This window comes from Lepus europaeus, chromosome 14 (assembly GCF_033115175.1).
Source record: "Lepus europaeus isolate LE1 chromosome 14, mLepTim1.pri, whole genome shotgun sequence".
Taxonomy (NCBI): domain Eukaryota; kingdom Metazoa; phylum Chordata; class Mammalia; order Lagomorpha; family Leporidae; genus Lepus; species Lepus europaeus.
In genome coordinates, this window is record NC_084840.1 from 60,642,320 (window position 1) to 60,669,259 (window position 26,940).

The 26,940-nt window shown below is 42.7% G+C and overlaps 1 protein-coding gene across 1 annotated transcript; it reads left to right on the forward strand.

Annotated features, from left to right (window-relative positions):
- Positions 1–5,462: 5,462 nt before the first annotated feature.
- On the forward strand, positions 5,463–11,772 carry LOC133773448 (microtubule-associated proteins 1A/1B light chain 3C-like). Its single transcript, XM_062210791.1, is given in 5 exon segments — positions 5,463–5,514; positions 7,159–7,214; positions 7,383–7,489; positions 11,542–11,588; positions 11,591–11,772. Coding segments are annotated over 5 exon segments (444 nt in total).
- The last annotated feature ends 15,168 nt before the right edge of the window (positions 11,773–26,940 follow it).

Below are 26,940 nucleotides of genomic sequence, written 5' to 3' on the forward strand. Positions count from 1 at the left end.
GTGGCCTAGGTTAAAGACCCTACTAAGTCTTCTGAGGCCAAGTTCCCTGCCTTGCCTATGGATTCTAGGACTGAGTGGGCTCAGCAACCATCGTCCCAGTTTCCCAGACAGGAGGAAAGACAAAATTAACAGCAAATGAACACTGGAGGAGCTTTCTAATGGATAAAAGCCAGGAACCCACTACTTTTCCTTTTGTCCCTCAACAAACCTAGAGATATTTGGTCACTTCCCTTTATCCCATCCCATTTGACTGAAGTTTTTTTCAGATATCAAAAGACTTAGTGTGGAATTTTCCCGTAGTCTCTAGAGCAACATCCTCTGGAGATCATGGTACCCAAGGAACAATGGTGAGGTGTTGATGGTTCTCTTTAATTTCAGGATAGGGAGGGTCTGAACCATAGGCAGGGGCCACTGTGCTCCTGCATCTGAGGTGAGGAAGGCATCGGTTTGTTATCCACCACATTTCACAATACTGTTTCCTCGGTGGGGAAGCTGAGTCATTAAAACTATAATGCATAGAAGCAGCGTGATAGGATGGAATATGCTGAGCTGTGAATTAAGAGAGCTGGGTCTGGTTAATCCGTAATTTGATCCTATACAGATCATTAATTTCTATGGACCTAAGTTTCCTCACCTATTAAATGCAAACTCTTAGTTATAATAATAACTGTCCTGCCTACATTCCTAAAACTACAATATTTTGACAAAATATGTTGGAAAACAGCAGAGTGAACTACTGTTTTGATACACACTTAAAATTTAAACCTCCTCTTTTTTTTTTTTAATCTAGGCAAACTGCTCTTACTTATTTCTTTTTTTTTAACTTTTATTTAATGAATATAAATTTCCAAAGTACAGCTTATGAATTACAACGGCTTCCCCCTCCCATAACTTCCCTCCCACCCGCAACCCTCCCCTCTCCCGCTCCCTCTCCCCTTCCATTTGCATCAAGATTCATTTTCAATTCTCTTTATATACAGAAGATCAATTTAGTATATATTAAGTAAAGATTTCAACAGTTTGCACCCACATAGAAACACAAAGTGAAAAAATAACGTTAGAGTACTAGTTATAGCATTAAATCAAAATGTACAGCACATTAAGGACAGAGATCCCACATGAGGAGCAAGTGCACAGTGGCTCCTGTTGTTGACCCAACAAATTGACACTCTAGTTTATGGCGCCAGTAACCACCCTAGGCTCTCATCATGAGTTGCCAAGGCTATGGAAGCCTACCAAGTTCACTGACACTGATCATATTTAGACAAGGTCATAAAAGACAGAGTGAGGATAGTAACCAATGATCCTAAGAGTGGCATTAACCAGCATTAAGTGGGGAAGAGGACCATCAGTACACACAGGTTGGGAGTAGAGCCATTAGTGGTAGAGTAGAGGTTATGATTACAAAGGAATGAGGCCCAAGTGCGCTAGACAGGGTCTAGAACAAAGGACATAGTCATTATTAGAAGAGCTAAGAAAGGTGCTGTCTAAGCTACAATTAAGTTTTCTGATTGAGAGGCAAATAGAACCTGACAGAAGAGGCTTGATAATAATCTGTTGGGCTTTAGGCCTTGTAAGTTAAGAGGCCCAGACCTATCTATCTCTTCATATTGGGTACATCCTAAGGGAGGTGTGAACCTCCTAGGGAAAGCACTCTGTTGACTTTCATTACTTAGCTGACCTGGGAGGAGAGCTGGCCAGGTAAAGGCAGGGGGCATCTCTAACAAGAAATTTACAGTTCTGCCTGCAATGTTGCTGACCCTACTTGGCCATCCCCTCAGCTGCAGTGGTCACTTTGGAAGTTGGGCTGAGTGAAAGGCTTTTCAGCTTAGAGCCAATAAGATCTGTGGCTCTCACCTGGGCATCCTTCGACTCCAGGGCAGGCCCAATTTCAGTGATCCAACTCTTGGCAGAGCTGCCAGGGCTCTTCACAAGCTGACTTCTGCTGAAGCCCAGGCTTACCACATTGAAAGCCACTGCAGTGGACTGGCCTGTTGGGTCTCCTTGAGGGCAGATCACTGTACAGATCAGCCATTAATAGGCCTGCCACCCATTGCTTCTGATGCCTAGCTTTCTTTTCCTCCTGGTTTGTGTTAAGGCAGACCAGAGGATGCAAGTCAAGGGAGTGCCCAAGTCCCATCTCTAATCTTCGGTGGCCTGAACTACATGTCTATAGTCATAGGCATGTTCTGTATTAGTTTTTCTAAGGTAGACAATGCCCATGAGGAAAATTATATTCTCACTTTAAAACTTTCTTTCCCTTTGGTCTGAAAGGGAGGTTTTTTCTAGCTATCAGATTATAATTTAAGCTCTTATTTTAGCTATGCTATTACAGAAAAATGTTAGCCATCTCTTTTATAAGGTCTAAAGATTAAATTGTGCATCCTACAGATTCCTTCATAATAGAATTAGTTTCCTACCTTGAAGAGAATAGAGAAATGAAAGAACAAGTTGGAATTAGAATAGAGAAATGAGGGAGCAAGTCCTAGATCACTTGCTGACAATAGCAATATCACATGAATACTTAGCAAACAGTTTCAACCATTAGATAACAACTTAAGAAAACATTTACCAGAAGGTCCAATGCCTTCTATAAATTTTAAGAATCATGTATTTGAAAACACCTCTTAAATATCTAACATGGTGTAGTTTGTTTAACCAGTAAACTTAAGCACAACCATCTAAAATGTTTTTAGTTTCTTTCTACCAACAAATATAAAACATATGATGCAGAGATTCAGGTCACACGAATTAAAATGTATCTTTGATTAATTTTAGCAGCTTAAATTTATGGACAATCTTATCCATAAGCCAATTAAAATAAAACTCTTAATAAAATGTTCCCATGTGGACATACAATATGTACACACATATAACATAACATAATAGACAAATAAGGCAATTTTAATAATAGCTTTTAAAATCTCTAACTCTTTTTGTAGATTGCCAATTGATTTGAATTGCTTTTGTTTTTAGTAACCTCAGTTAACCATACTTTCTCTCAGTTGGTACTGTTAATACATTATTGGCTTCATCTGTTTACAGATCCATCCCAAAGTACTGAATACAATAGAAGTGGCTGGAAAAAGTCCATAGGAACCTATAGGAGGACAGCAAAACACAGAACCAACAACGCTTTAGTTTTATGAGCAGCAAATCATATATAACTGTGGATGACAAAAGACTTTAAGTTGCCATGTTTAAAATTATAAACCAAAGTCCAGGATTTACTAGAAATTTTAGAGTCCAGATTGTTTGAAACTTTGATTTTTTGAATGCCTGTCAAAAATGCCAAGAAGGCTCAAAAACCAAAATATCTGGTTGAAATAAGATTCCTTAAAATCATGACATAACATACATCAAATTTGATCATTGTTACAAGGTGATTATTCAAATCTTTGAAAATAAGCACATATTTAAATAACCCATAGCTCTTAATAAAAATTCAGCTGTTTTTGAACAATTAGAATTTGACAGACATCAAGAGAACATAATAGATTAATTTAACACATTGCTTTAACAGAGCATCAGAGTTTAATTCTATGTCAAAGAGAAATTGAGCTTCCTGTGATCTTTTGCTGTGAGGTTTCCTTCCTTTATCTTCTTTCATATTGGTGACCATGTTTCTGTGTTTCTGTGTGTAACACATCTTTAAGCATCTTTTGCAGGGAAGGACAAGTGGCAACAAATTCTTTCAATTTCTGTTTGCTATGAAAAGTCTTTATTTCACCTTCATTCACAAATGAGAGCTTTGCAGGATATAATATTCTGGGCTGGCAGTTTTTCTCTCTTAGTACCTGGGCTATGTCTCGCCATTCCCTTCTAGCTTGTAGGGTTTCTGATGAGAAGTCTGCTGTGAGTCTAATTGGAGATCCTCTGAGAGTAATCTGATGTTTCTTTCTTGCATATTTTAGAATCTTTTCTTTATGTTTCACTGTGGTGAGTTTGATTACAACATGTCGTGGTGAGGATCTCTTTTGGTCATGTTTATTAGGGGTTCTATAAGCTTCCTGTACTAAGATGTCTCTGTCCTTCTCCAAACCTGGGAAATTTTCTGCTAGTATCTCACTGAAATGCCTTCTAATCCTTTCTCCCTCTCCATGCCTTCAGGAACTCCTAGAACCCGAATGTTGGGTTTTTTAATAGTATCCTGTAGATTCCCGACAATATTTTTTAGATTTCTAATTTCCTTCTTTTTTCTTTGGTTTGCCTGTTTCCTTTTCTGTTCTCTGTCTTCTAAGTCTGATATTCTCTTCTGCTTCGCCCATTCTGTTTTTAAGGCTCTCTAATGTGTTTGTCATTTGATCCATTGAATTCTTCATTTCATTATGATTTCTCGTCACCATCACAGTTTCTTGTTCTACTAGTTGTTTCATTTCATTTTGATTCCTCCTTTTTTTTTTTTTTTTTGACAGGCAGAGTGGATAGTGAGAGAGAGAGAGACAGAGAGAAAGGTCTTCCGTTTTGCTGTTAGTTCACCCTCCAATGGCCACCGCAGCCGGCGCATCTCGCTGATCCGAAGCCAGGAGCCAGGTGCTTCTCCTGGTCTCCCATGCGGGTGCAGGGCCCAAGGACTTGGGCCATCCTCCACTGCCTTCCTGGGCCATAGCAGAGAGCTGGCCTGGAAGAGGGGGAACCGGGATAGAATCCGGCGCCCCAACCGGGACTAGAACCCCGTGTGCCGGCGCCGCAAGGCTGAGGATTATCCTGTTAAGCCACGGCGCCGGTCTTGATTCCTCCTTAATATTTCATTTTCATGAGAGAGATTTTCTATCTTGTCCTTTAAGGATTTCTGTAGTTCAAGAATTTGTTTTTGAGAACTTCTTAATGTTCTTATCAATTTTTGAGATCCGCTTCTTGCATTTCTTCTATCTCATCATCTTCATAATCTTGAATTAGGGTGTCTTTTTCGTTTGGGGGTGTCATAGTGTCTTCCTTGTTCTTGTTACCTCTGTTTTTGCGTTTGTTGTTTGGCATGTTGGAGATATTTGGTTTCTTCACTGTGGTGTTTTTTTCTTGTTATACTATGGCTGTGTTAAGTGGACTGTCTGCTTTTGATGGAGCCTTAGAGGCTTGAGATGGGTGTGGCCTGAGAGCTCTGTTTGGTTCCTCAGGGTTGAGGGTGTGTCAAAGGTGACACTCCCAGGTTAGGCGTGATAAATCTCTCTTTCTCTCATTCTTTTTTTTTTTTTTATTCAAAAGGGAAGTAATTCCACACAGCTGAAGGTAATTGGAGGTAGTTAGCAGGCAAATGATATACCCACAGGAGCCAGAGATCGGAAGCTCTTTCCCAAGGACCACACAGGGAATCTCTGCTGCCCTCAGTGTGGGCTCCAATTCTCCTTCAGTCTCCCACTGGGTTGCCAAGTTAGATCCTAATCTCCTGTTATTTCACCCCTCCCCCCAGAGTCAGGTTTCTCTGCTAGGCTGAGGGTGGTCGCAGACCTGAGGTCGCCCTGCCTATGACGTATGTCCAAAATGGCGCCCGCTCCCCGTCCGGCTCGCCCTCGAGAGGTGAGCGGAGAGAAATTTGTGTCCGTATCGGTCACCTTTTTTTTTTTTTCCTCTCTCTCCTCTAGTCAGCCTGGTGAACCTCTCCCATGGAGTTTCAAGCCTCATTCCCTCCAGTCTCCTCCCTCCGCCTGCCTGCCGGTGTCTCGGGCTATTGAGGTTCGGCTCACCTCGCGTTCCAGCGCTGGTGTGTTGATCCTGCCACTGGTGTCCCAAACTTGGGCTCCCACGCTCTCCACGCAAGTCCACTGTGAATCACTAGTTCCGGAAGAGTTTCCTCCACTGTCTCCTCCCCCACTCCTCCCCGAACCTACAGCATTATTAAACCTTATTAAACTGTCTCTTCCCGGACCATCAGTGTGCTCCCCCCCATTCCGCCACCCTGCTGCTCTCCCTCTGCTCTTACTTACTTCTTACTATGAAACTAGAAGTGTGTTCCAGGGTAAGGAGACTCAATCTTCTATCTGCTTCATTACTGTTTTTTTTTTTTTTTTGACAGGCAGAGTGGATAGTGAGAGAGAGAGAGAGAAAGGTCTTCCTTTTTGCTGTTGGTTCACCCTCCAATGGCCACTGCGGCCGGCGCATCGTGCTGATCCGAAGCCAGGAGCCAGGTGCTTCTCCTGGTCTCCCATGTGAGTGCAGGGCCCAAGGACTTGGGCCATCCTCCACTGCCTTCCTGGGCCATAGCAGAGAGCTGGCCTGGAAGAGGGGCAACCAGGATAGAATCCAGCGCCCCAACCGGGACTAGAACCCCGTGTGCCAGTGCCGCAAGGCGGAGGATTAGCCTGTTAAGCCATGGCGCCGGCCTTCATTACTGTTAAAATGTCATTATTCTAGGCTAACTCGATGAGCTTCTTAGCTAAGGCCTGCAGAACTATGTTATAGTGAAGACTGATATACTATGGTATAAACCTTAATTTCATTTGCAAAGACAAATTCTGAACTGGTCATGAACAAAATGCCTTTCTCTGATGAACAAGCAGATAACTATTGCATTATTTATTTGAGAGGTAGAGTTACAGACAATGAGAGGGAGAGACAGAGAGAAAGGTCTTACTTCTGTTGGTTCACTCCCTAAATGGCTGCAATGACCAGAGATGTGCCAATCTGAAGTCAGGAGCCAGGTTCTTCTTCCCGGTCTCCCATGCAGGTGCAGAGGCCCAAGTGTTTGGGCCATCTTCTGCTTTCCCAGGCCATAGCAGAGAGCTGGACTGGAAGAGGAACAGCCGGGACTAGAACCGGCATCCGTATGGGATGCTGGCACCACAGGCGGAGGATTAACCTATTGCGTCATGACGCCGGCCCGACTATTGCATTTCTATCCTCAGCACTGTCCTCCTGCTGCCTTTAATGAGGGGGAGTGGGGAGAAGGGAGGGTTGAATGAGGCCTGGTGTCATTCAGCCCTACATAGGGCCTCCTCTAGGCTCCTGCAATCGACTTGGAAGAAGCTGGGGGAATGAGTTTGGGGTTTTCTTTTCCTTCTTTTAAAGACAGTCACAGACACTACTGTTGAGTGAATGCCGCCTCTACAGAAAAACCCAAGGCTCAGAGGAAAAGCGTAAAATTCTGGGGTAGCTCTCTGGGTAATTTGAGAAAGAGACAAGAGAGGCTACAGTCTTCTCTAACTGTCCACTTATTCTCTACAGCAACCAGACAAGAGGAAGTTGCTGGAATCCGGGCAAAGTTCCCAAACAAGATCACGGTAAGACTCACTGTCCTTCCCCAGAGGGGCCTGTAACTGTTCTTTGAAGAAACAAAGCCCAGCTAATGGCCTCCTCCTCTCTTTTCCAAGTCCCTAAGATACTGGAGGCTCTGAGTCACATTCTTAGGCACCTGCCTCAGGAGAGATCCATGCTGATACTCTTGGCAGGTGATAGTGGAGCGCTACCCCAGAGAGAAGCTCCTGCCCCTGCTGGACAAAACCAAGTTCCTGGTTCTTCAGGAGCTGACCATGACCCAGTTCCTCAGCATCATATGGTAGGTGGCCCAGTGTGCACATGTGTGTGTACCTGGGCCTTTTGGAAGGGTGGGCCCTGGCAGAGGGATAAGGGGGCGAATTTGTTTCACTTTTTCTGATTGTGCCTTTAAAAAGGATGATATGATGAATAATATTTTAAACAGGTGGTGATTATCTTACTAGCAACCCTAAAGAAAGTGAGAACTCCCAATGTTGATTCAATAGCAGTTTTTTATTTCAACATTTTACTGGTATTACACTTAAAAAAATTTATTCATTTTCAACTTATTTGAAAGGTAATGAAAGAGAGAGAGAGACAGAGACAGAGAGTTCTTTCACCTGCTCAGTCACTGTTCAAACGCCCATGACAGCTGAGATGCCAGGGACCCAAGTTCTTGATTCATCATCTGCTGCATCCCAGCGTGCACATTAGCAGGAAGCTGGAACCAGAAGCAGAGCCATAACCCACACCCAGATGCTCTGATATGGAACATAGGTGCTCCACGTGTGTCTTATCCCCTGGCCCAGTATCACATTTTAATTATCAAATTTCTCTAACAAGTTTCCAAAGTTAGCTTTGGAAACTAATCTATAGAACCCTCTGTTTTCAGGGATTTTTAAAGCCCAATGACAGCTTTTTGACCCTAAGTAGTTATTTCTCTCCCTGATGGCAGGAGGTGGGAGTGAACAGGAGGGATTTTTCAATAGGGAAATACTCAGTGCACCTGCTGGAATCACTGAGCAGAGGAACCCGGGCCTTCCCAATATTCAGTTTTCTCCCACTCTGGACAAGGAAAAGAAAGGCAAATTAAAGCAAATACTTCTGACTTTACAAATAAAGCTTAAGGCATTAGAGTTTTCACCTGCCATCTGGACTCAATATGAAGTGATATAAAACTAAACTAAATAGCTGAAGGGGCTCAGTAAAGGAACCTGGCTCGTGGGGCTCCCTGAGCTAGAAGCAGCCCCTCAAATGTTCTGGCTGATGCAGACAGCTTCTTCAGAGCATTTGTCGGGATTTTTAATGAGCTCTTTAAGAATGCCCTTCATTCTCCTCAGACCTGACAATGCTAGGTTAGTCCAGGAGAAACTTGGGGCAACTAATGACAATCCAAAGTCAGGTTTAGATCCCAATTCCTGTCAGACTCCAGGATTCTGAAAGAACTCAACTGGCTCCTCCGAAAGGTGAGTTTTGACACAGTTTGCCCCTTTTTCCTGTAGAGCTTTGTCTCCAAATTTCATGCACTCCCCATTCTCCAACCCCAGCAATAGTTATTTCTAATTAATTGATTTAGAAATTTATATATGAAGCACCCATTATGATCAGGCACTGTGCTGGGCTATGTGCATAAACATCTTCCAACTCACAGCATTTTTACTCTTGGACACTTGCCAGCCTTAATAACATGAGAGCCAGGTGGAAGAAGAAAGGAAGTGAAGGTACAGTTTCTGGACATGAGAGCCTATTGCAATGTTTCATGGTTGCCGCAGCCCATCTTCAATCCCCTGCTTTCCCAAGCAGAAACACCTTGGCTCCACAGGGAAACAGAGCAAGGATCAGGGCTGTCTTTGGATTATCCAGCTGAGAGTTAACCAGGCCCTGAAACTATTTCCTATTTGTATGCTTGGCCCCTCCAGCCCCTTATAATTGGCACTGTGAGTGCCCTGGGCATGCTCGTAAGGACACTGATAGTGTATGATTGGTTGTCCAGGTGGAGGGTGGTTAAAGAGAGGATTCGCCATCATAAATGGACTTAACTTGCCATGATACTAGAATGATTCAGAATCCTCACAAAGTCCAGCCAAATGTGGCTACTAATCTTTTTTTTTTAAAAAAGATTTATCTATTTTATTTATTTATCTATTTATTTATTATTTATTTTATTATCTATTTATTTTATTGAAAGTTATGGGAGAGGCAGAGGCAGAGAAAGACAGGTCTTCCATCTCCTGGTTCACTCCCCAAATGGCCGCAATGGCTGGAGCTGAACTGATCCAAAACCAAGAACCTGATGCTTCTTTCAGGTCTCCTACATGAGTGCAGGGGCCCAAGCACTTGGGCCATCTTCTATTACTTTCCCAGGCCATAGCAGAGAGCTGGATTGGAAGTAGAGTAGCCAGGATTAGAACCAGTGCCCATATGAGATGCGGGCACTGCAGGTAGCGGCTTTACTGGCTATGCCACAGCACCGGCCCCTACTCATCTTTCTTTAGCCCAAAGGGAGGGCTCTTAGATTTGACACAGCAATTCCTGCTCAAATGTCATGTTAAAGCTGCGCCAGAACACACCACCTTATGAGTTCCTTCTGCAGCACCTGAGAAATCCTTTGAATTCATAGCAAACAGAGGCATATTTGCTTAACGTGTTTGAGCTGTGAGTGTTTTTTCTAGTTAATGGTAGAAAGGCCTTGCACTCTGAGCCCAGGTGAGAATCCTGGACTCTTTTACATCTCCTGGAAAGTGTATGGAGTCTTTTTGCCGGTTTTTGATGTCTATCTTATAGCCTCAGATGTAGAGGGTTATTCAGGCACTTTAATGTGAGTTATTATTTAATTACGATAAAACTAGTAAAAAATTTACCACCTTAACTATTTTGAAACATGCAGCTCAGTGGCATGAAGTACTTTCTTTTTCTTTTCCTTTTTTTTTAAAGATTTATTCCAGTTATTTGAAAGGCAGTTACAGAGAGAGGGGAGGAGAAAGAGAGAGGGGCCTTCCATCTGTTCGTTCACTCCTCAAATGTTTGCAATAGTCTGAGCTGGGCCAATCTAGAGCCAGGAGCCAGGAGATTCTTCCAGGTCTCCCACGTGGTGTATGTGCCCAAGCACTTGGGTCATCCTCTATTATATTCTCAGGCACATTAACAGGTAGCAGGATCAGAAATGGAGCATCTTCAATGTGACTCAGCTGGTTCCCACAGGGGATACCAGCGCTGCAGGTGGCGGCTTAACCTGCCAAACCACAACACTGGCCCCAAGTACTTTCACATTACTATACAGCCATCACCACCATCCATCTCCAGGATGTTTTCATTTTTTCCAGCCAAAACTCTGTACCCAATCAACACTAACTCCTCATTACCCTCCCCCTAGCCCCTGGAAATCATTATCCTACTTTCTGTCTCTGATTTTGATTAAGTCCCTCATAAGAATGGAACTATACAGTATATGTCCTTTTGTGATTATCTTATTTCACTTAGCATAATGTCCTCAAGGTTCATACATATTGTGCATGTGTCAGAATTTCCTTCCTTTTAAAGGTTAAATAATATTCCACTGTTTGTATAAACTACATTTTATCTATTATTGATGGACGTTTGGATTGCTTCCACAAGATCCTTCAACTTCTGTGCCTTGATTTCTCTATCTGTAAATAAGGAATCAGTAGGATTAGGATTGAGGTTTTTTGTAAAAAGTTAAGTAGTATGGCCAGTGCTGTGGTGTAATGGGTTAAGGCTGCCATCGGCAGTGCCAACATCCCATACGAGTGCCAGTTTGAGATCCAGCTGCTCCACTTCCAATCCAGCTTTCTGCTATGGCCTGGGAAAGCAGTAGAAGATGGCCCAAGTCCTTGGGCCCCTGCACTGGCATGGGAGACCTGTAAGAAGCTCCTGGCTCCTGGCTTCGGATCAGCAAGGTCCAGCCATTGCGGCCATCTGGGGAGTGAACCAGTGGATGGAAGACCTCTCTTTCTCTCTCTGGCTCGCCTTCTCTCTGTGTGTAACTGTGACTTTCAAGTAAAATAAATAAATCTGTGTTACTGTTTCTGCAGTTACGTGTGTAGGCAGGACAAAAGACATGAATGAGACTTTGAAAGATGTCAGGCAGTGATGGGGTGACAGGAGAAGGATCTGTGCTTCTTGAGCTGCTTCACAGTTATGCAGATTCCTGGGTGGCTCCCAAGATCTACTGAATCAAAGCCTGGGGGTAGCACCCAAGAATCTCCATTTTCAAAAATCCTCCTCTGGGGAATTCTTATGCACTGGAGTCTGAGGTCCACAGCCTTAGAGTTTGGGAAGTTGGTTACTTCATGTGATGAGAGCTTTTGTCTCTACTGTTGCTCTCCATCTCAGGAGCCTCATGGTCCTGAGGGCCACTGAAGGCTGATATTTGCTGGAGAACACAAGAACTTGGTCAGCATGCACATGACCATGGCAGAGACCTGCAGGGGCTACAAGGAGAAGGATGGCTTCATCTACATGGCCTATGCCTCCCAAGAGATGTTTGGTTTCTTGGGGTCAGCAGCTCTCGGTGACTATATGGCCCTACAATCCTCACTGGCAGATGGGACTTCTCTGCCGTGAAAGTTTGTAAAGGATTTTAAAGTGTTCCAGGATAATAAGGATAGTGGGAGTTTCTGCCCTTCAAATATCTTTGAAGCTATTTGGGCCATTTCTTGCTTAGTTTTTTTATGCCCTTTCTTTGTAAGAAAAGTTTGCACTGCTCTTGGAAATGTTTCAAGCAGTAACTGCTCTTAGTAAGAAATGGTCGGCTTGTATGATGTGATGAGGTGTTGAGGTGTGTTGAGGTGGAGATGGATTGTAAGTGTCATCCGTGGTGGTGCCTGCAGGCCTTTGAGGAGTTTGCTTTTAAAACTGTGTGTAGGCAGGAGGCCTGCATGTGGTTCTCATCCTACAGTGATTGACAGGCTGCTGATATGGTGGCTCCAGGACTGCATTCCAAGGAAATGATTTCCTTAATGCTTGTTTATGTATTTGCATCCACTTGAAAGGCAGAGCAACAATTAGAGTGAGAGTGAAAGAAAAAGGGGGTGGCGTGGTGATTGAGACCTTCCACCTACTGGTTCATTTCCCATGTGCCTGCAACAGTCAGCACTGGGTTGGCCAAAGTTGGGAGTTCAGAACTCCATCAGAGTCTCCCACATGGGTGGCAGGGGCCCAAGCACTTGGGCCATCACTGGCTGTCTTTGAGGCACATTAACAGGAAGCTGGATCAGAAGCAGATAGCTAGGATCTGAACCAGTACTGTTAAGGGATGTGGATGTCTGAAGCCACAGTGTAACCCACTGTGCCACAATGATCCTCCCTTGTCCCCCCAGGGGAGCATTTTCTAGAGGAAGTGGTGTCTAAGGCAATATTTGCTAAGAATTAGCTTGACAAAGAGGACAAGCTTGACAAGAAAAATATTGTAGGCACAGCAATTGGGATGGGGTATTTGATGCACTAATATCACTTTGATGCGGTTGGAGCTTTGAGAAGGGAGTGGAACAAATAAAGAAGAGTGAGATAGGAAGCTAGAGTTGGGGCAAGGGCATTGAGGGCTAGTTAAGAAGAGAGAACCTCACCCTGAGAAGACTAGAAGGGATGGTAAATGCTTCTGAGGCCTGGAGTGCTTTGGTCTGGTTTCTTTTTTTTTTTTTTTTAACTTTTATTTAATGAATATAAATTTCCAAAGTATAGCCCATGGGTTACATGGCTTCCCCCCTCCCATAACTTCCCTCCTGCCCGCAATCCTCCCTCTTCCCGCTCCCTTTCCCCTTCCATTCATGTAAAGATTCATTTTCAATTCTCTTTGTATACAGAAGATCAGTTTAGTATATATTAGGTAAAGATTTCAACATTTTGCCCATATAGCAACACAAAGTGAAAAAACTACCATTGGATTACTAATTATAGCATTAAATAGCAATGTACAGCACATTAAAGACAGAGATCCTACATAATTTTTTTTTTCAAATTAATTAATTTTCTATGCCATTTCCATTTTAACACCAGGTTGTTTTTTTTTTTCATTTCCAATTCTCTTTATATACAGAAGATCAATTCAGTATATAATTAGTAAAGACCTCATCAGTTTGTGCCCACACAGAAACGCAAAGTATAAAAATACTGTTTCAGTACTAGTTATAGCATCACTTGGCTTTAGACGACACATTAGGGACAGATCCCACATGGGGTGTAAGTACACAGTGACTCCTGTTGCTGATTTAACAATTTGACACTCCTGTTCATGGCGTCAGTAATCTCCCTAGGCTCTAGTCATGAGTTGCCAGGGCTATGGAAGCCTTTAGAGTTCGCTGACTTCGATCTTATTCCGATAGGGTCATAGTCAAAGTGGAAGTTCTCTCCTCCCTTCGGAGAAGGGTACCTCCTTCTTTGATGGCCCCGTTCTTTCCACTGGGATCTCACTCACAGAGATCATTCATTTAGGTCTTTTTTTTTTTTCCATGATATTTTGGCTTTCCATGCCTGCTATACTCTCATGGGCTCTTCAGCCAGATCTGAATGCCTTGAGGGCTGATTCTGAGGCCGGAGTGTTGTTTAGGACATCTGCCATCCTATGAGTCTGCTGTGTATCCCACTTCCCATGTTGGATCTTTCTCTCCCTTTTTGATTCTATCAGTTAGTATTAGCAGATACTTGTCTTGTTTGTGTGATCTCTTTGACTCTTAGACCTATCAGAACTATCAATTGTGAGCTGAAATTGATCACTTGGACTAGTGCGATGGCATTGGTACATGCCATCTTGATGGGATTGTGTTGGAATCCCCTGGCACATTTCTAACTCCACCATTTGCGGCCAGTCCGATTGAGCATGTTCCAAATTGTTCGTCTCCTCCCTTGGTCTGGTTTCTTTTTAAGAAAGATCATGGTGCCTACAAGGAAAGCCATTGGAAGCTTTCTATTTCCTTGTAGAAAGGCCACTGGCTGCCAGTTACTAAAGATGTGTTTGAAAATATGAAAATAGGTCACCAAAGGCTTAAGGATGAGAATGGCAAAATTAGACTTGATCTTTAGAATCGGAGTACTAGAAGAGGCTTCAGGGGGCATAAACAGATGAGGAGCTGAGAAGCTGGGGGAGGTTTGAGTGGAGGTGAGAATCCAGCATCAGGAGCCTGTATCCCTCACAGACTTCAGTGATGGGCAGAGCTTCAGCCAGCCCCTGAAATTCGACAAGTTCATGGAGAGGGTGGATCATGGTACTACCAAGACACAGCAGTTTCCACTGTCCCTGAGAAAGGTGAAGTGCTGCTTGGCTACAGAATGGGGTCTTTTATGGCTCTCTCCTGATTGAGGAGGTTTGCTTCAAGGAAGCCTGAAGATCACCATGACATTGTTTATATCTTTCCAGTACACAAAGACCTGGATCTCCGTCTATGTGAGGAGCACACCGGTAGCCTTGTAGGGTAGCTGGCTCACCTGTCTGAACTACACAGGCTGTTTGCAGCTGAAGAGCAGGTGGGTGAGGATGGGAGGTAGATGCTCTGGATGGAGGTATGGGGTCCAGGGCTGAAAAAGGCAAGATTGGTTGAGGACATAGAGATGTAGAGAACCATGAGACAGAAAGTCATGAGATGGCGAGGAAACAGAAATGCTTGCAGGTATTACAAGCAGAGATATTGAGTGCAGGAAATCATGATCAGATGTTGAAATGTTGGAAGAGCAAAACAGACAGTGGACATAGGAGAATATTAAAAGGATACCTTGAGGCCGGTGCTGTGGCGCAGTAGGTTAACGCCCTGGCCTGCAGTGCCGGCATCCCATATGGGTGCCTGTTTGAGACCTGGCTGCTCCACTTCCAATCCAGCTCTCTGCTATGGCCTGGGAAAGCAGTAGAAGATGGCCCAAGTCCTTGGGCCCCTGCGCCCACGTGGGAGGCCCAGAAGAGGCTTCTGGCTCCTAGCTTCGGATCAGCACAGCTCCAACTGTTGTGGCCAATTGGGGAATGAACCATCGGATGGAAGACCTCTTTCTCTCTCTCTCTCTCTAACTCTGACTTTCAAATAAATAAATAAATCTTAAAAAAAAAAAAAAGGATACCCAGTGATCAGAAAGAGAAAAAGTGGAAATATAAGAGAGGACTGGGGTACTAAGCCAGCACTTGCCACTGCATTTGTGCTACAGGGAGGTATATGCAGCTAAAAGTGCTTCTCCCCTCCTGTCCCTCTTTACCTCCCTCCTTTGCCCCTCTGTGGCTGAAAGGGGACCAGGATACTGACACCAGGAGGCAAGGGAATTTAAGTGTACAGTATGTAGTATCCCAGTGCCTCAGTTCTTAGCCACACAAAGAAGAAAGGGCACAGGATGGGGTGGGGGGAAAGGTAAATGACCTGTATCTGTCCACTGTATGTTTTGCTGTCGTATAGTATTTAAGTAGTTTTAAGCCCCAGTAGACACTAACTTTACTGCCTGATGAAATTTGAGTTCATTCAGTTACCCATATGTGTTCGACTTGCTTTATTGATGCTGGTGATGGATTCTTTTATTCTTAATCTGAAAGTATCGTCATTTACCTTCATGTTTAAAGATATTTTTACTCAGTATATAATTTTGGGTTTGTAATTATTGCAATTATTCTTTTAGTGAATTTATGGGTCATTCCCCATTCTATCAGCCTGACCATGGATACTTCAAAGATAAAACTCTCTCCCCACACCTCTCCCTCCCTCTCCTTTTTCTTCTCTTTCTCTCCATACCCCCAACATTTAAAAAATATTGTTTGTCTTTGATCATTCGCAGTTTTATTATTTCTAGATATGATTTTGTTTATCATTCATTGTGCTTCTTGAATCTGTGGATTAATGTTGCTCATCCTTTCTGGACAACTCTAACATTATACTTTCAATTGTTGCCTCTGCCAGCATTCTCTCCTCTTCTGGGACATCTAACTCTGCCCTCCAGACTCTTACCTTTCTTCTCTATTCATTCATTCATTCTATCTCTAGTATATATTCGTATGATATCTTCTAATTTATTTTACAATTCTGTTATTTTCTGTGTTCAATTTTCTTTAAAATCCATTGCATTAAATTATTAATTTGGATTGTTTCATTTTTTTCATGGTTGGAAGTTTCATTTGATTCTTTTACTAATCTGTTGTTTCATTTGTCATAGTTTCCTGGTCCCTGAAGATATTTTTAAGCTTGTCATACTTTTTAGATATAACAATCATTAGCAATAATCAGTTTCTAATGATTCTATTTTTTAGTCTTTGGGTTCCAGTATATCCTGGTTTTTCTATTATATGTTATTCATGGCACCTTATTCCTTGTTGCATTAATATGTCTTTGATTTAAAGCTGACTCTTTTTTTTTTTTCATTTAGAAATTTGTCTGTGAGATTTTTCAGAGGCCTATGAAGAAGATGCTTCCAACCAGAGAGGTTTTGCTTTTGCAATTGCCAAGTACCTGGGCACTGAGAATTTGTAACCATCTAACTTTTTAACCATGTTTCTTATACCTGACATTGTGAATTTGGCCTGCAAGTGCTCACTGAAGTTAGCATTTTTTTCCCCAGTTCAGAGACAGAGTCTTTCCTCACTCAATATCAAACTTCATATTCAAGAAGGATCAGGAGAAGAGGTTCAGATATGCTTCTGGTTCAGCTTCCCTTCTGGGCCTCAGCTCAGTTACACAATTGCTTCTAGTCAGATCTGCAAATACTCTCAAGGACAAGAATGAACTGTGGTGTACCAGCTCCCTCTTATTTCTTCAAATGAGCTACCTTTTATTTTAATCTTTAAAAATACTTACTTGTTTTCATTTACTTGAAAGGCAGAGCAATGGTTGGGCAAAGAGAGTTCTTACATCTGCTAGTTCACTTCCCAAATACCTGTAACAGCCAGGGGGTGTGACAGGTCAAAGCAAGGAGCCCGGAAATCCAGGTTTTCCCATGCACTTGAGCCATTGTCTGCTGCCTCCCAGGATGTGTTAACAGGAAGTTGGATCAGAAGCAAACCAGCCAGGACTGGAACCAAACATTCCAATATGGGACATCAGCATCTTAAGTAGCAGCTTAACCTGCTGCACCACAGTGCCCTTCCCTATGCTATCTTTTTGATGTAAGTTTAAGTTTCTCATACTCTACCATTTTAAGTTGTCTTTAATAGGATTTTGGTCCAAATAACAGACTATATTACTTAAAAATGGAAGCTTCCCTAGTCATCTTTCTGCTTTTCCCTCCACATTTCTATCAAGTGTTAGCAAACTTGTATACCAATTGTAGGCCAAGAAACTGTGTTTCCTCAACTCTAACAAAGCGTGAGTCATTTCTAGCTGCTCCATGCAATCAGTGTGAAAGTCAAACAAGATTCCATAGATAAGAGTTCCTGTAAACTCGAGTGCCATTCACAGAGGACAAGTAGGAAGGATGTGAGTAGAAAGATCAGATTGTGTTTATGTTCCTTCCATTTCTAAAATTCCAAGAGTCTATTTCTGCATGGCTATTTTCCATCTCTTCCCATTGTAAATGCAAACTTTCACAGCCTCCCTGGCTCATCCATGATACTCAGCACTCTATTTTTTCCTATGGGAAGTCAACCTGTTCTTCAAGATTCATGCAAGCACAAGAGCAGTAATCTTCATGATGCTACAGAAATGCAGATATGTGAACCCCACCCAGACCAATGTAATCAGAATCTCTAGGGTGGGGCCTGTACAGTAGGATTAAAAAACAGTTTTTTTTTTTTTAAGTATTTTGTGATAAAGTGAGGCATAGCCATCTTTCCTTCTGAATCCTGCCTCTTCATGATTGTATCACTCATTGGGACAGAATCTGTAGTGCCTTGTATTTTCATTATGTCTTTAAATTTGTAAATATCCTGTGTTTCTAAACAGAATAGATATTCTGTTGTGGATAATATAGCTTCTCTTCTCATATCACATATAGAGCGTCTGTTGCTAATAATAAGGAGCCTAAAAATATTTTCATATGTGGTGGTTATTGTGTGAGCAGGAAAATGCTTGGTTTACCTAGAGGGGGTAATATACTAATGTCACACTAAAATCCTAATAATTTTTTAAAAGCTCCTCCAAAATAATGGAGAATTGGCTCAATAAGTTATATGTTAACCACATGATGAAATTACATTATTGCTGGGGCCGGCGCTGTGGCATAGTGGATAAACACCCTGGCCTGAAGCACCGGCATCCCATATGGGCGCTGCTTCGAGACCCAGCTGCTCCACTTCCAATCCAGCTCTCTGCTATGGCAGAGATAGTCCAAGTCCTTGGGCCCCTGCACTCATGTGGGAGACCCAGAAGAAGCTCCTGGCTCCTGACTTCGGATCGGTGCAGCTCCAGCCATTGCGGCCAGCTGGGGAGTGAGCCATCTTCCATCAGATGGAAGACCTCTCTCTCTCTCTCTCTCTCCCCATCTCTCCTCTCGTGTTTCTCAGACTTTCAAATAGATAAATCTTAAAAAAAAAGAAACTCATCAAACATAGGATTGTTTAAAAATAAATAATAAATAAATTACTTTATTGCCATTAAAAACAATACTGAAGCAGACTATTTAATGGCATAGTAAAATTACTTTGATCCCTTTAATAAAAAAAGGTAAGTTACAAACATTCTATGTACTATTCAAGTCATTCTACATTTGTCCAAACCAAACCAAAAGTGAATAACACTTAGTGTACAACAACAAGGGTGCACCCCAATGTAGAACATAGATTTTGAGTGACAATGAAGAGTCAATGTCAGTTTATTGATTGTAACAAATGTGCTCCTCTGGTAAGGGATGATGTACTAGGGGAGGCTGTCCATGTGTGGGGCAAAGGATAGTATGGGAAATCTCAGTCCATCCCACTCACTTTTTACTGTGAAACTGAAACCACTCTCAACAATAAAGTCCTGTAAAAAGTATGTAATTTTAAAAAAAGATTTATTATTTATTATTTATTATTTATTTGAAAGAACTAGAGAGAGAGAGAGAAATTTTTCATCTGCTGGCTTACTCCCCAGATGGCCTCAATGGCTGGGCTAACCTGAAGCCAGGAGCCTGGAATTCTATTTGGATTTCCCACATGGGTGGCAAGGGCTCAGCCCTCAAGCCATCTTCTGCTCCTTTCCCAGGTGAATTATCAGGGAGCTGGATTAGAAGTGGAGCAGCCAGGACTTGAACTGGTGCTCACATGGGATGTTGGCATCACAGGTCGTGGCTTAGCCCACTATACCACAACATTTGGCCCCAAATATGTTATTTTTAAAAATTCAGGGAAGTATTTATGGAGAAGTGATATTCCTGAATATTTCATATTTACAGACAAGAGCTGCCATTGTGGCACAGTGGGTTAAGCCATCTGCATCCCATGTAGAAGTGCCTGTCTAAGTCCCACTGCTCTGCTTCTGATCCACCTTCCTGTGAATGCTGGGAAGGCAGTGAGAGATGGTCTAAGCACTTGGACCCAAGCCACCCATATGGGAAACCCACATAGAGTTTCTGGCTCCTGGCTTCAGCTGGGCCCAGCCCTGGCTAGTGAAGCCATTTGAGGAGTAGACCAGTGAGCGGCAGAGTCCCTCTCCCTGAGTCTTTTTCCTCTTTATCTTTGTTGCTCTGCCTTTCAAATAAATAAATCTTAAAATGATAAAATACAAATGAAAGTAGCATTGTTTTCATGGGCAGGTGTGGTGTAGATTTGAGCAAGAATAAGTAAAGGTGCTTATCATAGCATAGTAAACACCCTAGATAATTCTAATGACAGTTTCCACCCTAGATAATTCTGATGACAGAAGATGATGTTTCCAGCACAGCCAGCAGAGATACTCTCTCTCTTGTTGTTGCTCTGCCCCAGGCAGCTTCTGTTTGCCTCTGTCTAAGGCAGGGAGAAATGGCCAGGGCTGTGGCCATGGCCTGAAGGCTTTGCACATAAATGGTGAGTGACTACTCAGTGAAGTCCTGGTTATAAGTATTTCGGCTTACTAAATTTCAACACCTAGAACTGCAATAAAAAAAAAAAAAAACCTAGCTCAGCTTTTTATATCCTTAGTTGGCTTTAATTTAGTTTTCAACATCTATGGAAAGAGATTGCTTTTTTTCTACTTGGAGAATAAGGTAATTTTACAAGGGAAAAAATTAGTATGTGTCATCTGGTTCCAAGATTGTTAAAGGGAAATAAGCCTGGAAGGGAATATACCAAAGTCTCACCAGCCATTGGGACTCTTGTATGGTTGGCTGGAGTGCTATTTGGTATTAACTCCACTGAAAACAATTTCATCATAAATATCAAAATTACAAATTTGCATACAATTTGATGTAGTAATTTCATTTCCCAGGGTATTTCTTTCTTTTTTTTTTTTTAATCTTGAACTTCTTTTTTTTTTTAACTTTTATTTAATGAATATAAATTTCCAGTGTACAGTTTATGGATTACAATGGCTTCCCCCTCCCATAACTTCCCTCCCACCCGCAACCCTCCCCTCTCCCACTCCCTCTCCCCTTCCATTTGCATCAAGATTCATTTTCAATTCTCTTTATATACAGAAGATCAATTTAGTATAAAGATTTCAGCAGTTTGCTCCCAGGGTATTTCTATGATATATTTACATACTTGTAAGATAAAGTGTGTGTGCAAGATTATTAATTCAATATAATGTGAAAAAACTTTGACAGTAAGTTAAAACATCCACCAGGAGGAATTTGTTAAACAAGTATGATATTTGACGAATTATCATGTAACTATTGGAAATGAAAAAAAAAAAAAACAACCTGGTGTTAAAATGGAAATGGCATAGAAAATTAATTAATTTGAAAAAAAAAATTATGTAGGATCTCTGTCTTTAATGTGCTGTACATTGCTATTTAATGCTACAATTAGTAATCCAATGGTAGTTTTTTCACTTGATGTTGCTATATGGGCAAAAAGTTGAAATCTTTACCTAATATATACTAAACTGATCTTCTGTATACAAAGAGAATTGAAAATGAATCTTTACATGAATGGAAGGGGAAAGGGAGCGGGAAAGGGGAGGGTAGCGGGCGGGAGGGAAGTTATGGGAGGGGGGAAGCCATTGTAACCCATAAGCTATACTTTGGAAATTTATATTCATTAAATAAAAGTTTAATTAAAAAAAAAAAAATAAGAAACCGAAGTTTTCTAACTTTTCTCCCCTTCACCTTTGTGTGCAACTCTCTGCTGATTCAGGGAATTCTGTTTCCTTGATTAAAAAGACCCATGGTCCTTCTGTGCCCTAAGTCTCTTTCCCCTCCATCCAGGGAACTCCAGGAGACTCTCAACCACAGACTGGGAGCCATGAAGATGACATTGCTGGTGCCACCTGGTTTTCCCTGATATCCTGGGAGGACCATACAGGAAATCACCCTATCACACTCAGGAATCCAGCTGAGTCAGTTTTTCATTTTCATAAGTGTATGTGTGCTATTGACTGGAAAATGTAGTGCGGCTATCTGAGAAAAGATGTGTGTGCAGGCACAGGCTGAGTGGGAAGGGGCACCAAGTGAGGGACTCTCATTGTTGGTTGAACCCAATTAGGTGCCAGGGACACACACATTTATAGAACTGTGTGTGATGGGCATAAGAACCTATACCTCGTATCTCCCCATCACTGCCCACAATCTAAGCTCCACATCACTGGTCCTCTGGGTCCTGTTTACCCTATAGAGTCTGAATTTTGTTCTACACCATTCTGAGGGAGGGCTTACAAAACTAGACAGGGTAGTCCAAATTTTGTTGGAAGAGTCACAAATGTACTGGCAGTGGGGGTGATATGGAATGTGAAAATCCAGTAGACAGTAAGTGGGGAGGGAGGGAGATGGGCGCCAGCATCATGGCCAGTCTGATCCTCTGCTGATGCTTGTGACTGACCTTGCAGGGGTGAACAACAGGCAAAGTGGGGGATGAAGGCCAGGAGGAAGTGGACTAACAATGGGGAAGGCAAGCTAGAAAATGTGCGAGCAGAAACAAAATGTGCTGTTACTGAGTACTTTCTTTTACACTTTTATTAAATTTCTGGTTTTTTATTTATTTTTTGACTTGAAAGAGAAAGACAGAGAAAGAAGGACAAAAACTGAGAGACTTTCCAACTTCTGCTTCTCTCCAAATTCTGGCAACAACCAGGACTGGGCCAGGCAGAAACCAGAAGTTTGAAACACAATCTGAGTCTCCCATGTGGGTGGCAGGGAATCAATGACTTGAACTAGCCCCACTGTCTCCCAAGGTACACATGAGTAGGAAGGTGGATCAGAGGCACAGGAGCTTAGATTCAAACCAAACATTCTGATATGGGATTCTGATGTCCCAATTCGTATTCTAACTACTGCACTGAATACCCACCCCTGTTATTGGATTATTTACTGACAATGTAACATTGTCATTCATTCACTGGCCAAGAGATATATTTCTAAGCACCTACTAGGGGCTACTCTAGCAAAAGATTCATCTCCAGTATCCATGCTAGTTATTTGCATCCAGGTGGCAGGGAGACACAGCATAAATGGAAAACTTCAATGGTGCTCTAGGTAGTAAGAGACAGAAGTCCTGATAGGGAACACTAGGGACTCAAAGGAGAGAATAACCAGGAGGCTGATGAGAAACGTGGGTGAGTTTTCATGCAGAACATGATGCTTCTGCAGGATGTTCCAAGCAGAGGCGGTAACTGCAGAGAATGAAGGGTCTGGAGGTGGATTCTTGGTAGAAGGCGTGACAGGGACAGGGGAGGAGCATAAAGTGCAGTGTGACCTGTAGGGGAAGAATTTGGCTGGAGTGGGATGCAGACTATGTCCAAGGGTAGAAAAGAGAGGGCAGAGAGAGAGAGCTAAGGATGGACAGCAGGAAAGGGCTTTCCATTTAGACTTAATCCTGGGTGTCAAGGAAGCTGCCACAAATCATGACTTTGCATTTTGTTGATTCTCATTTTTTGAAATGTCAGAAACACCCCGCCACATTCTGTTTATATTGAGATACACTATGCAAAACTATTGTGCCACATCCAGAGCAATAGCATTTTCTGTATAATTCGCAGATGAACCACAAATCAGTAATTTCTATAAATTTTCTACTTTGCAGAAGGAGATTTATGATTATAAATAGAATTAAGGCAATAGATTGTCACAGAAAAGCCTCTTCCTTGAATTAATAAAAAAAGAAATTGTAGTAGAGTCACTAGAGAGCATAGTTTGTGGAGCACAGAGGCCGGGAGAACAGACCAAGGAGAGGATTTCAGGGAGGTAAATGAGTGGTTGCTGTCAGAGCTGGCTGGAGTCTGGAGGGGGCAGGGCAATGCAACAGTGGCTCAGGAAGGCTCAGGAGAGGACAGTGCCACTGTCCTAACACTGGGGGTAAAGCTAAGAGGAGATCTGAAGAAGAATTTGGCAACTGGAAGATCAAAGGAGATTTTGTGAAAGAGCTATCACTAAGTAAAATGTTGGAGAAGGAGCTCACTGGCGGAGGGGACCCAGAGCTTAGGGAGGGAGTGGGGAGGAGGCGGAGCTAGGGAGGGTGATAGTGGGTTGTTTTAAAGGTCTTTTTGGAAGAGGATAGCTATAGGTGAGGTTTTGAGGACGTGAGGGACCTAAAGCTGAGAGGCCCACATTAGTACAGGAGGGAGAAGGTTAAGTGAACGCAGGGGGGTGCAGATGGCTGAACTAGGGGGTGTGGACCAGCAGTGTGAGAGGTGGGGTCTGATTAAGAGGAAAGGTGAAGGTTATTCTTCAACAGGAGGGAAGATGTCTCCTCCTTGGGATGTGAGAGGAGGTAGCAGAAGGTGCTGGTTTATAGGTGGGAGCAGGACCAGAAGGGGCTTGGCAATTTTTTCTTTTTAACCGTTAAGAATTATTTATTTATTTGAAAGGTGTTTGGGCTGCTAACCAGTGGATGGAAGACCTCTGTCTCTGTCTAACTCTGCCTTTCAAAATAAGTAAAATAAAAATCTTAAAAATGTTTAAATTATTTTCTCAAAAAAGTTCTTAAAAAATCATGGGGCATTCAGAGCTAATCACATTTTTGGCTTAAATTATTACTAATTTTAAATAAATATAATTTTAGAGTAACTATTTTGAAATCTTAGTTGTTTTATGTATCTTGTTGATCTTTCCAGTTTATGCAAATTGACCCCCTTCTGTTCTATAGCTGAGTGCTATGGCTTGGTCTGGATGAACCATAATTTACTTTGTCTACCTCTTGCTCATGAGCTTAGAAATGCTTAGTTTCTGCTATTGCAAATTGTGCTCCATGGGACAGGACCACAAGCATGTGCAAGGAGTAAACACTGATTAGGATTTGCTCATCCCTGGTGGAATGACCTTGAACATGTTCTTCTGTGTTAAGCTTTAGTTTTGTCATTTGTAAAATAAACATTAGCAATAGTATATTTATTTAGTAGTTGTGAGGATTGGATGATGATAAGGTATTAGACATGGGACAGATGTTTGGCATAACAATTAAGATGCCACCTGAGGGGGCAGTGCTGTGGCTTAGCGGGGCACGGGTTTGAGTCCCAGCTGCTCCACTTCCAATCCAGCTCTCTGCTATGGCCTTGGAAAACAGTAGAGGGTGGCCCAAGTGCTTGGGACCCTGTACCCACATGGGAGACCTGGAGAAAGCACCTGGCTCTTGGCTTCGGATCTGCCCAGCTTCAGTGGTTGTGGCCATTTGAGGAGTGAACCGGCAGATGGAAAAAAACTCTCTCTCTCTCCCCCTCTGCTTCTGCCTCTCTAACTCTGCCTTTCAAATAAATAAGCAGAAATATTTTTTTTTGACAGGCAGAGTGGACAGTGAGAGAGAGAGAGACAGAGAGAAAGGTCTTCCTTTTTGCCGTTGGTTCACCTTCCAATGGCCGCCGTGGCCGGCGCGCTGCAGCCGGCGCACCACGCTGATCCGAAGCCAGGAGCCAGGTGCTTCTCCTGGTCTCCCATGGGGTGCAGGGCCTAAGGACTTGGGCCATCCTCCACTGCACTCCTGGGCCACAGCAGAGAGCTGGCCTGGAAGAGGGGCAACCGGGACAGAATCCGGCGCCCCGACCAGGACTAGAACCTGGTGTGCTGGCGCCGCAGGCGGAGGATTAGCCTATTGAGCCACGGCGCCGGCAATAAATAAATCTTAAAAAAAAAAAAAAAAAGATGCCACTTGGGACTCCTGCATCCCACATCAGATGCTGGAGTTTGAGTCCCAGCTCTGCTCCTGGTTCCAGCTTCCTGCTAATGCAAAACTTGGGAGGTTCAAATACTTGGGTCCCTGCCACCCATGTGGGAGATCTGGACTGAGTTCCTGACTCCTGACTTTGGCCTAGCGTAGACCTATCTGTTGCTAGCATTTGGGGATTGATGCAGCAAATGGGATCCCTTTTCCTCTTCCTCTCCTTCATCCCTCTCCCCCTACTTCTCCTCCCTCCCCCTCCCTCTCTCTGCCTATGAAATAAAATACATTTTAAAATAAAAATGTGTTAGACATAGAACCTGGCATGTAGTAAATCCCAGCTCATAATAATAGTGTTTATAATGAATGCCAACTTTGTGTCTCTGTGTTTGGGTGTTTATATTGATACTGCCACGGGAGAAGTTTCTAGAAGTGGAAGTTCTGGGTAAAGAATATGCATATGTTAAAGAATGATGAATATCACTGCCTTTCTCCCTACAAAGTAGTTTGGCTTACACTCACATCAAAGTCTCCCACTTCACCATCTATGCTGGAAATAGAAATCTTTAAAAATACTTGCCAGTCTATGAGGTGGAAAATTGTCCAATACTGTTTTATTCTGCATGCGTTTTGTCTTCCAGCATCTTGTCAAATGTTTATTGGCAATTTGTACTTTCTGTTTAGTGAATTCTGCTTCTTTGGGGGTAGAAAAACATTCATCATTTTTGTATTGATTTGGAAGAGTGTTTGTTTATTAGAGAAAATTGTCTTTTATGAGCATTGTAAAAATTCGCCTTTTAAAAAATGTTTTTTATGGTTGGGCTTTTCTTACATAAGCTTTACAATTTTTATGAGATCAAGATTTCAGTCTTATCCTTTATGGCTTCTGGGATTCACATCCTGCTTAGAAAGCAGTTCTACTCCATGATTATAAAATGCTTCACTGATGCTTTGTGTTTTGTTGAATCTGTTATGATCTTGTTTATTTTACATTTAAATCTTGATATACTGGAATCTATTTTGGTATTATAAGGACTCAGCTTCTAAATACTTACAAAGCTACATTCCCAATGCCATGTATTGAAGCATTCATCTTATCCCCCTCACCACCATGTGAATGGGCTGTAATTGCCGTATTCAGCTGTCATAGATCTAGCGCAACGCTGCACTCTTCAAGGGTGAAGGCCAAGGTTTTGCCTCTCTTGACCCTGGGGGCACCTGGAAGCACACTGAGCACGTCACAGCTGCTCACAGGACAAGACGGTGAAGTGAAGTTTTTGAGTGGGAGCCACTGCGAGAGGATGTGGCTGGGCTCGGTGAGGGCTGGGTGTCTGTTTCCAGGCCTGCATCACGGAGGGACCAGCTGCTTGCTTCCTTGCATCTCTCACCCCCTCCCCTCCCCGCTTCACATTCCAAACTGTCCTAGCACGATGGAGAACCAAACACAGGGTTTCCTCACAGCTGGACTAGGGTCACTAGCTGCTCTCAGCCTCATTGAGTGTTTGGTTTACGTGATCCTATCATTGAGACCTTCTGGAGAAGTAAGGGGGCATCACAAACGTGAAGATTGGGGTCTTGTCTCCAAGAGTTGTAAAGAAAGGTGTCCAGAGCTTCAGGCTCATTTATTGATTCCATGTTGC